The following is a 13,480-nucleotide window of genomic DNA, read 5'->3' on the forward strand; positions in this document are numbered from 1 at the left end:
ATTTGAGTGATTTTGCTTTTCTAGATTTTCTCTTTTTTGGATTTTGAATTTGAAAATATGAACTTTAGGGCTCAAAGTGAGGTCAATAGTAATAGATTTCGCAATTTCAAATATCATAGATTTTGCTATATCATTATTAACTTTACCTGAGATGTGAAATGGGTAGCAACAGGGTTCTGCTTCACCAGGTGGAAATAAGTAGCCTCAGCAGTTGCACTCAGCATCGATGTGATGAGCCCTGAAATGCAGCAAGGAAAACATAAGCATCATGTATTGAATACCCGATCTGTGTATACATTTATGTGGAAGGTTCACCAGGTGAGCAATGATGTGTAGTTAACGGGGGTGAATTATGTTAAGTCAGGTTTACCTGACAATCATAACACTCAAATCTGAATGTGCAAGGCAGGTAGGTGGTGGAATGGGTAGAGTGTTACGTGGAAGTATTTATTCATGATGTATTAACAAACTAGATGTGGTAAGTCTCTCCATTACCACATGCAATCCATTCCTGGCAATGAAAAATACATGAGCTCATACTGTACATATAAATGAAAAGCAGACATTGAGTAGACAGACCACTCCTGTGCCTTCTCTTAGGTACTATTCTATGACCAAGGTCCCCCCCCACACACAGTAGATCCTTTTATAAAGACAACAAAGCGAAATATTCAGTCAAAGATATATTGTTACATGCCTGCAAAGAGAGAAGGAGTGCTGTGAGCTGACAGAATAGACCTCAAACAGAAAAACACCCATATTTCTAATCACAGTATTGGATGTCCCATCTCCCTCTCTCTTTCTCTGCTTTCTCTTGCTCCATTCAAATACAATGCACACACACACACACATCAGGAGAGATCTGGGAGGAGTAGGAGTAGAGGAAACAGAAGAGTTTGGGATAGAATTAGGGTTGAGAGAGGAGTGGAGGGGAAGGATTGATGTGATTGGTCCAGAAGGAGGGTGGCTGTACAGTCATATTCTTCTGAAAGCATGGCTCAATGAATGAACACTCTTCATTTCAGGTAACCAGCCAACACAACATTGAGGTAAATGCTACTATGCCCAGGGATAAGCCAAGTACTTTCCATGCACAGATGTTTCTCAAAGCTTTAACTGAGTGTCAGACTACTGTTCTGATATGGATTTGTACTCTGTTCTTTTCCAGTTCTCCTCCACAGCTGACTGAAACTGACAGTTGAACATTGGCTGGTTGACTGAGGTATTCTCCATCCATCTTCCACTAATCCATTGTTTTCCTTGCAGATCACGTTTACAGATACACAGACAGAGAAACTGCCAAGGTAACTGTGTCTCAGATAGATGGCTGACAAGCAGATCAGGTAAGTGCGGATAAGGATATTGATGGAAACAGATGAATCTGAGAAGATTTTATCACATTTTTTTAATTGATGTTCCAGTTTGAGTCTTGAACTAATTCCTCCACCATTTTCCAGCTCTCTCATTCTTGTTTTTAACTTTTGTTATTGATTGGTCATTGTCACCTTTTTGATCCCTTCTCACCCTTCTCTCTTTCTCTGCCTCTCAGTTTACCTGCCAAATTAATCAACGGGGGAATTGCTGGACTGATTGGTGTGACATGTGTATTTCCTATTGACCTAGCCAAGACCCGTCTCCAGAACCAGCAAAATGGTTCCCGTCTCTACACCAGCATGTATGTACAATGTTGTTCAACACACTCTTTTAACCAGTCAAAAAAAAACAAACATCTAAAACAGTTTGCTTGCAGTTTGCTTGTAGTATCTGCTTACCTCTGGTTGATTATCTGAGGTCTTTGCACAGTAATCCTTTGTGTTCACAACACAGATCAGATTGCCTTATCAAGACCATCCAATCAGAGGGGTACTTTGGCATGTACAGAGGTAGGACAAAATTGTGTGTGTGCATGCGTGTGTGTGTGTGCGTGCGTGCATGCGTGTGTGCACACAGGTTTGAGCATGTTCTTTGTTTATGACTCTGTGTATCTCTATTTCTTTAACCATTAGGTGCTGCTGTGAACCTGACTCTGGTCACTCCAGAGAAGGCCATCAAACTAGCTGCCAATGACTTCTTTAGACAGCACCTGTCCAAGGATGGGTGAGTAGTGCTCAGAGGCGTCTTTCAAACACCTACCTGTCAAATACAATCCTACACCAGTCGTAACTGACTGGTACACCAACCTCTTGCCCACTCTGATCTCTTTGAATAGATGTACTTGAAAGATATAGTATATACTATATCAGCTTTAACCAACTTCTTGTTTGGATTTTATATGCATATCACACATAGGATTCTAATAATATCTTCACTATGTGCTGGGATCTAGTGGTAATACGTAAAAGTATAAATATTTTGTAAACACACAGCACAGTTGATAGGACCAATCCCACAGGCCCCTGCAGCATTATCCGCATGACATACCTGGGCTATCTTTAGCATCCCTCAACATTTCCATGGGGACCAACAACATGGCTGATAAATTATTGAGTGACCTGCGCTAGTGAACTGGTGAATTATTAACATGTTTCTAAGACTGTGTGAGTGCGTGTGTGTGTGTGTCTGTGCTTGTTTATGCATGTTTCTTTATGTGTATCACTAATGGTATGTGTATTGTTTTATGTGTGTTAATGGTCATGGCCTATGTGTATAGAAACAGAGAGTTTTATGTTGTATGCCTTTTGTTTAATGTAGGGAAATCACTTGAGATAACACCAGAACATCCAGGGAAATGAGCAAATTCATTGAACCAAAATAATTATGACATTTGTTCTCTCTCTCAGCCAGAAGCTTAGCCTGCTGAGGGAGATGCTGGCGGGTTGTGGTGCTGGTACATGTCAGGTAAGATCAGTTTGGGTATCAGTCTCAGACAGCTTTCTACTACCATCTTGTGGCTCAACAGTAATTATGCACAATAGTTTTGTGTCTGCCTGGGTATTTGAACTCTTCTGAAACACAGTCATACAGTCTCTCCATCTCTTTGTCTCTCCATCTCTTTGTCTCTCCATCTCTTTGTCTCACCATCTCTCTGTCTATCCATCTCTTTGTCTCACCATCTCTCTGTCTCTCCATCTCTCTGTCTCTCCATCTCTTTGTCTCCCCATCTCTCCATCTCTTTGTCTCTCCATCTCTTTGTCTCTCCATCTCTCTGTGTCTCCATCTCTCTGTCTCTCCATCTCTCTGTGTCTCCATCTCTTTGTCTCTCCATCTCTTGGTGCAGGTCATCATCACCACTCCCATGGAGATGCTAAAGATTCAGTTACAGGATGCAGGGCGGATAGGTGAGAGATGGGTAGAAGAAGGAGAGAGGAGGTTGTATGTTCCCCTGTTCCCAGTCAATGTTTCATGACTAACCAATATCTTGTCAGCCAAACAAACACAAACAGATCACAGAGATCTGATCAGTTAGAACCCGTAACAACCAGCATTGTTATTGTATCAATGTAAAAGAGTTATTTTCTTACTTGACTGATGATGTCACACTGATGATCCTGACGATGTTGTGTGTGTTATGACACATGTAGAGGCTCAGAGGAAGCTGATGTCCCAGGCTGCAGTTAGGGTCCCTGGGGGCCCAGTGGAGTTGAGGTCCCATACAGCAATGCAGCTCACCCGGGAGCTGCTGAGGAGCCAGGGCATTGCAGGGCTCTACAAGGGCCTGGGGGCCACACTCCTGAGGTACATCTGCAAGAAGACACAATGGAAACCTTGCAAGAACACACACAAATAAAGATGATTCACATTTGATGGCCCATTCTTCTGTTCTCTTAGGGACGTGCCATTCTCCATAATCTACTTCCCCCTGTTTGCCAATCTGAACAGTCTTGGTGGCTGTGGGGCTGATGGCCCCGCTCCCTTTTATGTGTCCTTTGCATCAGGCTGCATCGCTGGCAGTACAGCTGCTGTGGCAGTTAATCCTGTGGATGGTAAGGACAGTCATGTGTGTGTATACAGGTATGAGTGTGTATACAGTTGTGTGGTTTTTCTGTGCATCGGCAAGACAGAACAGCTGCCTCCGGTAAGACAAGAGGTGGAGGTCTGTGTCTATTTGTCAATAACAGCTGGTGCACAAAATCAAATATTAAGGAAGTCTCAAGGTTTTGCTCACCTGAGGTAGAGTATCTCATGATAAGCTGTAGACCCCACTATTTTCCAAGAGAGTTTTCATCTATATTTTTCGTAGCTGTCTATTTACCACCACAAACCGATGCTGGCACTAAGACCACACTCAATGAGCCGTATAAAGCCATAAGCAAACAAGAAAATGCTCATCCAGAGGTGGCTCTCCTAGTGACCGGGGACTTTAATGCAGAGAAACTAAAATCTGTTTTACCTGTTACATGTGCAAAAAGAGTGGAGAAAACTCTAGACTACCTTTACTCCAAACACAAAGACGCATACAGAGCTCTCCCTCATCCTCCATTTGGGAAATCTGACTATAATTCTATCCTCCTGATTCCTGCTTACAAGCAAAAACTAAAACAGGAAGTACCAGTGACTGCCTCAATACAGAGGTGGTCAGATGACACAGATGCTAAGCTACAGGACTATTTTGCAAGTAAAGACTGGAATATGTTCCGGGACTCATCCAGTTTCATTGAGGAATATTACGTACATAGCCCAACCAGAAGCCATGGATTGCAGGCAACATCCGCACTGAGCTAAAGGATAGGGCTGCCGCTTTCAAGGAGCGAGACTCTAACCCGGACGCAAATAAGAAATCCTGCTATGCCCTCAGATGAACCATCAAACAGGCCATGTGTTAATACAGTACTAAGATTGAGTCCTATTACACCGGCTCCAACGCTCGTCGGATGTGGCAAGGCTTGCATACTATTACGGACTTCAAAGGGAAGTCCAGCCGTGAGCTGACCAGTGACACAAGCCTACCAGATGAACAAAATGACTTCTATGCGTGCTTCAAGGCAAGCAACACTGAAGCATAGATGAGAGCACCAGCAGTCGATGTGACTAAGACCTTTAAAAAAAAATGTTTACCCCCTTTTTATCCCATCGGTGCAACTCCCCTACTGGCTCGGGAGGTGAAGGTTGAGTCATGCATCCTTTGAAACATGAACCACCAAACCGTGCTTCTTAACACCCGCCCACTTAACCCGGAAGCCATCCGCACCAATGTGTTGGAGGAAACCTCGCCAATTGTGCGCCACCCTTTGGGAAGATCATGGCCAGTTCTGATACAGCCCGGGATTGAACATGGGTCCGTGATGATAACTCTAGCACTGCGATGCAGTGCATTAGACCACTGTGCCACTCGGGAGGCCCATGAGTAGGATCTTTAAACAGGTAAACATTCACAAGGCCGCAGGGCCAGATGGTTACCAGGACGTGTACTCCGGGCATGCACTGACCAACTGGCAAGTGCCTTCACTGATATTTTCAACCTGTCCCTGGCTGAGTCTGTAATACCTACATGTTTCAAGCAGACCACCATAGTGCCTGTGCCAAAGAACACCAAGATAACCTGCCTAAACGATTAGCCATGAAGTGCTTTGAAAGGCTGGTCATGGCTCACATCAACACCATCAGCTCAGAAACCCCAGATCCACTACAATTTGCATACCGCCCCAACATATCCACCGATGATGCAATCTCTACTGCACTCAACACTGCCCTTTCCATCCTGTACAAAATGAACAATTACGTGAGAATGCTGTTCATTGACTACAGCTCAGCGTTCAACACCATAGTGCCCTCAAAGCTCATCACTAAGCTAAGGACCCTGGGACTAAACACCTCCCTCTGCAACTGGATCCTGGACTTCCTCACTAGCCGCCCCCAGGTGGTAAGGGTAGGCAACAACACATCTGCCACGCTGATCCTTAACACGGGGCACATACTTAGTCCCCTCCTGTACTCCCTGCTCACCCATGACTGTGTGGCCATGCACGACTCCAACACAATCATTAAGTTTTCAGACGACACAGCGGTGGTAGGCCTGATCACCGACAACGATGAGACAGCCTATAGGGAGGAGGTCAGAGACCTGAAAGTGTGGTGCCAGGGCAACAACACAATCATGTGATTAAGACAACGGAGATGATCGTGGACTACAGGAAAAGGAGGGTCGAGCATGTCCCCATTCTCATCGACGGGGCTGTACTGGAGCAGACTGAGAGCTTCAAGTTCCATGGTGTCCACATCACCAACACACTTTCATGGTCCAAACACACCAAGACAGCCGTGAAGAGGGCAGGACAATGCCTATTCCGCCAAAGATTTGGCATGGGTCCTCAGATCCTCAAAAAGTTCTACAGCTGCACCATCGAGAGCATCTTGACTGGTTACATCACCGCCTGGTATTGCAACTACTCGGCCTCCGATTGCAAGGGGCTACAGAGGCTAGTGCATACGGCCCAGTACATCACTGGGGCCAAGCTTCCTGTCATCCAGGACCTATGTACCAGTCAGTGTCAGAGAAATGCCCTAAGTCTTATTTTTCTTAAAACTGCATTGTTGGTTAAGAGCTAGTAAGTAAGCATTTCACGGTAAGGTCTACCTGTTGTATTCAGCACATGTGAGAAATAAAATGTGATTTGATTATGCCTGCCATGTGCCCTGTAAGCCTATTGATACAGTATGTGTGTCATAGTGATTAAGACCAGAATTCAGACCATGACACGGGGAAGTCAGGAGGACACCTACGGCGGAGTGACAGACTGCATCAGGTAACCTCTCCTTCTCACTCTAACTCTTCCACTGCTTCCCTCCTGGTTTTGACAGGCCTTTTCTGATCGATTATATCCATATTATCTGATGGTAGAACATTACAACATCTACTGGTACTATGAAATAAACGGAGAAGGCCTTTTAGGCTAGAATATACAGTACCAGTCAAAAGTTTGGATTCATTCAAGGTTTTTTCTTTATTTTTTACTATTTTCTACATTATAGAATAATGGTGAAGACATCAAAACTATGAAATAACACCTATTGTAACACCCTGATCTGTTTCACCTCTCTTTGTGATTGTCTCCACCCCCTCCAGGTGTCACCCATCTTCCCCATTATCCCCTGTGTATTTATACCTGTGTTCTCTGTGTATTTGTTGCCAGTTCTTTTTGTTTCATCAAGCCTACCAGCGTTTTTCTTTCGGAGCCTGTCTCTCGATTGTTCCTGTTTCCTAGTTTTCCCGGTGTTTCCTAGTTTTCCTGGTGTTTCCTAGTTTTCCCTCTGCTCTGACCCTGAGCCTGCCTGCCGTTCTGTACCTTTGTCCCACCTATCTGGATTACTGACCTCTGCCTGCCCTTGACCTGCCTTTTGCCTGCCCCTGTTCGAATTAATAAACTGTTATTACTTCGACGTTGTCTGCATCTGGGTCTTACCTGAAACGTGATACCTATGGAATCATGTAATAAACAAAAAAATGTTAAACAAATTAAAATATGTTTTATATATTTGATTCTTCAAAGTAGCCACCCTTTGCCTGACCTCAACCCAATTGAGATGGTTTTGAATGAGTTGGACTGCAGAGTGAAGGAAAAGCAACCAACAGGTGCACAGTATATGTGGGAACTGCTTCAAAAAAGCATTCCAGGTGAAGCTGGTTGAGAGAATGCCAAGCGTGTGCAAAGCTGTCATAAAGGCAAAGGGTGGCTACTTTGAAGAATCTCAAATATAAAATATATTTTCATTTTTTAACACTTTTCTGGATACTACATGATTCCATGTGTTATTTCATAGTTTTGATGTCTTCACTATTATTATACAATGTAGAAAATAGGAAGAATAAAGAAAAACCTTGAATGAGTAGGTGTGTCCAAACTTTTGACTGGTACTGTAGATACACCCCTATATCACGACCCTCTTGTTTAACAGGAAGATTCTGCGCCAAGAGGGTCCCTCTGCTTTCCTGAAGGGAGCGTACTGCCGTGCTCTGGTCATTGCTCCCCTCTTTGGCATCGCACAGGTGGTCTACTTCCTGGGAGTGGGAGAGTTCCTTCTCAGCTTCCTGCCTCAACAGAACAACTAGTCTTGCACTCTCACACACAGCCCACATTGGAGCCAGGTAATCTGTCACTTTCCTTTCAGACACAGCCCATATTAGCCTAAGCCCTAAGGAGTTAGTCAGAGAGAGACAGAACGGTGTGTGTGTTCTAGACCAAAGTTTGTTCTCTGCACCTGTTGAGGGTGTTCTGATAGGTCATAATTTATTATATCCCCTACCTGAGATGAATCACAGTAAATATTTAAATTTAGGTCTGATTTATAACTATATGATAATAATTCAATATCATTTCAAGTGTATTTTTAGTTGTGCTTTATCAAGGTTTAGTCATGGAATTCTCTTTATTGTTTTTACTAAGATGATGCAATCATGATATATAAATCTGTCAAACATGACTGTACTGTAATATCTTCTGTCTGTATTGATGCTATTTTTTGTTGTGGTTTTGTGGCTTTTGCACAGCTTCTGTACCTCTTTCCAAATGGTGTTTCCCTCTTCATCCATAAAGAAGCTTTAGATTTGCATTCTTCTTCCAAGAATGCATTGAGTATTTCATCACAGTGATACTAAGATCTGATCTGAGGTGTATTCACTATTCAGGATTACCAAAGATAACCTAAGATGTTGGCAGATGTTGGAAACGATGTACTCAAGCTGTGGGCCTTGAAAGAGTCAACATTGCCTGCAGAAAACGTCACTGGTTGGTGACATTGGTGACCTACACACCAAACACAATTAGTTCCCCAGCCACCATGTTGGCACCATTTTGTAACTAGATGTCAGTTCAGGGACCTGCCTGAATTTGTCCGATAGAAACTCTCACTTTCGTGGGCAAAATGTTTTCTGTTTGAAGTAAACGGTTTCTGTTAGAAAACATTTTGCAACAGACAAAACATTTTGCAACAGAATCTGCGTAATGAATACACCCCACGGTTCTGAGAGTGGCAATTCACTCACAGCACTCAGCCAGAGTCAAGTCATCAAATCAAAAAGATAAAAACTCACCCTTGACATTTGTGCAAGCCCATCGCCATTATCATTACTGAAAGGTACATTTGTAGACCCTGTATGACCCTGTATCATAGTAACCTAGATTCTATATTGTGCTGGTTCTTCCCTGGACCGTTATTCCCTCTTTTCAGGAGGACAAATGCACGTCCAAGCACTTTTATGTCGCCACCCCTCTTCCCTCCCCTGTAGATATGGTGGGTGTTGGGTTATCAGTTTGGAGTTGTGAATATGGATGTGCACTGAAGGTGTAAAACAGGCTGACAGCTATTGTATTATTCATTTGAGGTAAAATAAGAACAGAAAAAATGTATTCCTCTCGTATATATTGCTGTCTGAAAAAAATGAATGGGATTGTGCTACCCGTGTTGTCTTATGATTCTTTCTCTCTATTTGTGTGACAGCCTTTGGTGTGTGGTTTGTCCTCATTCTACCGTAACAAGTCTCAAGGAAATCTGAAGATTTCCCCTACTGTGGTAACCAAGGAAACAATGGAGGGATTGTTTGATGCATTTGCTTCACCAAATTAATCTATCTCAGTATCTCGATGTCTCTGACGGCCTGTCTCAATCCTAAGGAACCATTGTCATGTGTCCATCCAATAGCCAGATTCTCTAGTTCACATGGGCATGGCTATCCTTGTGTCCTGTTGCTTTCTTGGCAATATCTCGTTTGGAGGAGATCCATTTCCCACCTGCAGTGTTTGTCTTTCTCCACTCCCATGGATACCACTCAGATCCCATTTCAAAACAAGCAAGCAGAGACACTGTGTACAGAGGACACATTATTTACACCTTCCGTTGTTATGTGGTTATTACGGTGTTAGCATCAGTCCAGTAGATGGAGCAGCTGCAAGCCGGCATGCATTTAATGAATACTACATTTCATAGAATTTAATACAATTACAAGAAGGAGATGTTATGTTTGTACTATAATTATTATTGATATGATTAATTATTATTATCTAATATGTTATTATTATGTACTTTGTATGCTGCACAGGAGAATATGGCTAATACAGGGTGGAGTCAAGGAACAGGGTACACCGATAAGAAATGGGAAGAAGGGAAGGGAGGGGAAGAGGGAGAGATGAGAGATGGGGAGATTGAGGCACTCAACCAAATCAGGGCATTGATTACAAAAGAAGTGAGTGCCTGGAGGGTGAGAATCTACTGCCAAGGCCTGTCAAACACACACAGACCAGAGGGGATGTAGGTGCCCCACCATCATTTAGATCAATTTCATCATATCAATCTAGATCCAATTTATCGTAGGCCTACTGTCACAGGCAGTGCCATACATTTCACTTTCATAAGACTTAAATTCCCTTCCTAGTGATCAATTAGCTTATTTACTCTGACATTTCATATGTTGAAAAATTACATTCTCAAGGGGCATTGCAATAGCTATATTATTCACTCTGTTCCAGGGGAATAGGAGAGTATGGTGTGTAAATGGCTCGTGAAATGACCTCTACCTTCTTTGATGGTGTATAACAAGCAGGAATTGTGTCTCAGGGCTATGAAAGTGGAAGAAATTTTACCAGCAAGTATGGCTGAAATGTGTAGGAATATCTACTGTAAGAGATCTAAATCTGTTACGGTTCTGTAAGTCATTATTTGCATTCTACAGTACAGTAAATGGCACTGGTCACCAACAATTAATTTACTGTAAAATTGACATAACATTTTAGAAAACTGCACTTTATAGGTCTACATTAGCTTATTCCCCCATGCAGATTGGTATTGGGGCAAGCTGCAAAATGACATAATGTCAATGAAAACCCTTGAGGATCAAAGCATTGCTGAAGTTGCGTTGATGAAAGAGTTGCCTTGAGTTCAGAGGCGACAGTGTGACAGGTTAATTAATATTCATGCCAGAGATGATGATGATGGGAGAGAGGGGGGGGAGCAAGTGCTACGAGAGATGCAGACAGGGGTATTGGAGTATTTGTTTGAGATCCAGTGTGTAGCTCTGAGTGGGCTGTAACCTACACTCCAAAAAATGCTGGGTTAAAAGCAACCCAATTTGGGTTATTTGGTAACCCTGCGCTGGGTAAATATTGGACAGACCACACGCTGGGTTATTTTGACCCAGCCAGTTGGGTTGCGTTAATAACCCAACATGTTGGGTTGTTTGGATTACCAAATATGGGTTAATTCAACCATCAATTGTTTTTTAATTCACTTTCATGCTGGGTCTTTTTTAATGTAATTCTAGGTTATTTTAAGGAGCCTTGGCCTATTATGGGTGTGGCTTTAATATAGTTATTTTTTGCCATCCATGAGAGTAATTGTCACTCCTGTTCATAATTTTAAGTTTGTATATTGCAAAATAAAATATTTCTTGAATATTGTTGCAAATTACACACTTTAATCTAAAGTTAATAACGTTATAATTGCAGCAGGTAGCCTAGCGGTTAAGAGCGATGGGCCAATAACCAAAAGGTTGCTGGTTTGTATCCCAGAGTTGGCGAGGTGGAAAAATGTGGTGTTCTGCCCTTGAGCAAGGCTGTTAATCCCCAACAACAATTGCTCCCTGGGCCCTGATGACATGGATGTAGATTAAGGCAGCCCCCTGCACCTCTCTGATTCACATTTCAGTTGAATGTATTCAGTTGTGCAACTGACTAGGTATCCTCTTTCCCTAAAGTGGTAACTATCCCAACATTGGGATATACATAGGCTCTTGAGGTACTCATACATACAGTGGGGCAAAAAAGTATTTAGTCAGCCACCAATTGTGCAAGTTCTCCCACTTAAAAAGATGAGAGAGGTCTGTAAATTTTCATCATAGGTACACTTCAACTATGACAGACAAAATGAAAAAAAAAATCCAGAAAATCACATTGTAGGATTTTTAATGAATTTATTTGCAAATTATGGTGGAACATAAGTATTTGGTCACCTACAAACAAGCAAGATTTCTGGCTCTCACAGACCTGTAACTTCTTCTTTAAGAGGCTCCTCTGTCCTCCACTCGTTACCTGTATTAATGGCACCTGTTTGAACTTGTTATCAGTATAAAAAACACCTGTCCACAACCTCAAACAGTCACACTTCAAACTCCACTATGGCCAAGACCAAAGAGCTGTCAAAGAACACCAGAAACAAAATTGTAGACCTGCACCAGGCTGGGAAGACTGAATCTGCAATAGGTAAACAGCTTGGTTTGAAGAAATCAACTGTGGGAGCAATTATTAGGAAATGGAAGACATACAAGACCACTGATAATCTCCCTCGATCTGGGGCTCCACGCAAGATCTCACCCCGTGGGGTCAAAATGATCACAAGAACGGTGAGCAAAAATCCCAGAACCACACGGGGGGACCTAGTGAATGACCTGCAGAGAGCTGGGACCAAAGTAACAAACCTACCATCAGTAACACCCTACGCCGCCAGGGACTCAAATCCTGCAGTGCCAGACGTGTCCCCCTGCTTAAGAAAGTACATGCCCAGGCCCGTCTGAAGTTTGCCATAGAGCATTTGGATGATCCAGAAGAAGATTGGGAGAATGGTCAGATGAAACCAAAATATAACTTTTTGGTAAAAACTCAACTCGTCGTGTTTGGAGGACAAAGAATGCTGAGTTGCATCCAAAGATCACCATACCTACTGTGAAGCATGGGGGTGGAAACATCACGCTTTGGGGCTGTTTTTCTGCAAAGGGACCAGGACGACTGATCCGTTTAAAGGAAAGAATGAATGGGGCCATGTATCGTGAGATTTTGAGTGAAAACCTCCTTCCATCAGCAAGGGCATTGAAGATGAAACGTGGCTGGGTCTTTCACCATGACAATGATCCCAAACACACCGCCCGGGCAACGAAGGAGTGGCTTCGTAAGAAGCATTTCAAGGTCCTGGAGTGGCCTAGCCAGTCTCCAGATCTCAACCCCATAGAAAATCTTTGGAAGGAGTTGAAAGTCTGTGTTGCCCAGCAACAGCCCCAAAACATCACTGCTCTAGAGGAGATCTGCATGGAGGAATGGTCTAAAATACCAGCAACAGTGTGTGAAAACCTTGTGAAGACTTACAGAAAATGTTTGACCTCTGTCATTGCCAACAAAGGGTATATAACAAAGTATTGAGATAAACTTTTGTTATTGACCAAATACTTATTTTCCACCATCATTTGCAAATAAATTCATTAAAAATCCTACAATGTGATTTTCTGGATTTTTTTTCTTCTCATTTTGTCTGTCATAGTTGAAGTGTACCTATGATGAAAATTACAGGCCTCTCTCATATTTTTAAGTGGGAGAACTTGCACAACTGGTGGCTGACTAAATACTTTTTTGCCCCACTGTATGTGTAAGCCTCATTAAAGCAACACATGTGTCGGTGTTCAACCTTAACATTTGCTCACAATACAACAGAGCAAATGAACCAGAATGACATTTACTCTGATGGGTGGCTTAAAAAAAAAATCTGAAAGCCAGTGTGTTCAGTGTCTCAAGAACTGCAACATTGCTGGCTTTTTCATGCTCAACAGTTTCTCCTGTGTCTCAAG

At 42.8% G+C, this 13,480-nt stretch overlaps 1 protein-coding gene across 1 annotated transcript; it reads left to right on the forward strand.

Annotated features, from left to right (window-relative positions):
- The first annotated feature begins 912 nt into the window (after window positions 1-912).
- On the forward strand, window positions 913-10,870 carry LOC112247045 (mitochondrial glutamate carrier 1). Its single transcript, XM_042321130.1, has 11 exons — window positions 913-1,049; window positions 1,267-1,343; window positions 1,550-1,675; window positions 1,828-1,883; window positions 2,007-2,097; window positions 2,781-2,838; window positions 3,218-3,278; window positions 3,522-3,675; window positions 3,769-3,923; window positions 6,608-6,683; window positions 7,834-10,870. Exons 2-11 carry the CDS (start codon window positions 1,324-1,326, stop codon window positions 7,985-7,987), a joined length of 951 nt encoding a protein of 316 aa, XP_042177064.1. The 5' UTR covers window positions 913-1,049; window positions 1,267-1,323; the 3' UTR covers window positions 7,988-10,870.
- Window positions 10,871-13,480: the final 2,610 nt, after the last annotated feature.

The sequence above is a fragment of the Oncorhynchus tshawytscha genome, linkage group LG04, assembly GCF_018296145.1.
Source record: "Oncorhynchus tshawytscha isolate Ot180627B linkage group LG04, Otsh_v2.0, whole genome shotgun sequence".
Taxonomy (NCBI): Eukaryota; Metazoa; Chordata; class Actinopteri; order Salmoniformes; family Salmonidae; genus Oncorhynchus; species Oncorhynchus tshawytscha.

What these genes read in the sequence shown, in the direction of transcription:
- LOC112247045 (XM_042321130.1), top strand. Translation starts at nt 1,324, where the DNA reads ATGGCTGACAAGCAGATCAG. An exon ending in TCCCGTCTCTACACCAGCAT is followed by an intron (nt 1,676 to 1,827) that starts GTATGTACAATG and finishes TTCACAACACAG; the next exon opens with ATCAGATTGCCTTATCAAGA. An exon ending in GTACTTTGGCATGTACAGAG is followed by an intron (nt 1,884 to 2,006) that starts GTAGGACAAAAT and finishes TTTAACCATTAG; the next exon opens with GTGCTGCTGTGAACCTGACT.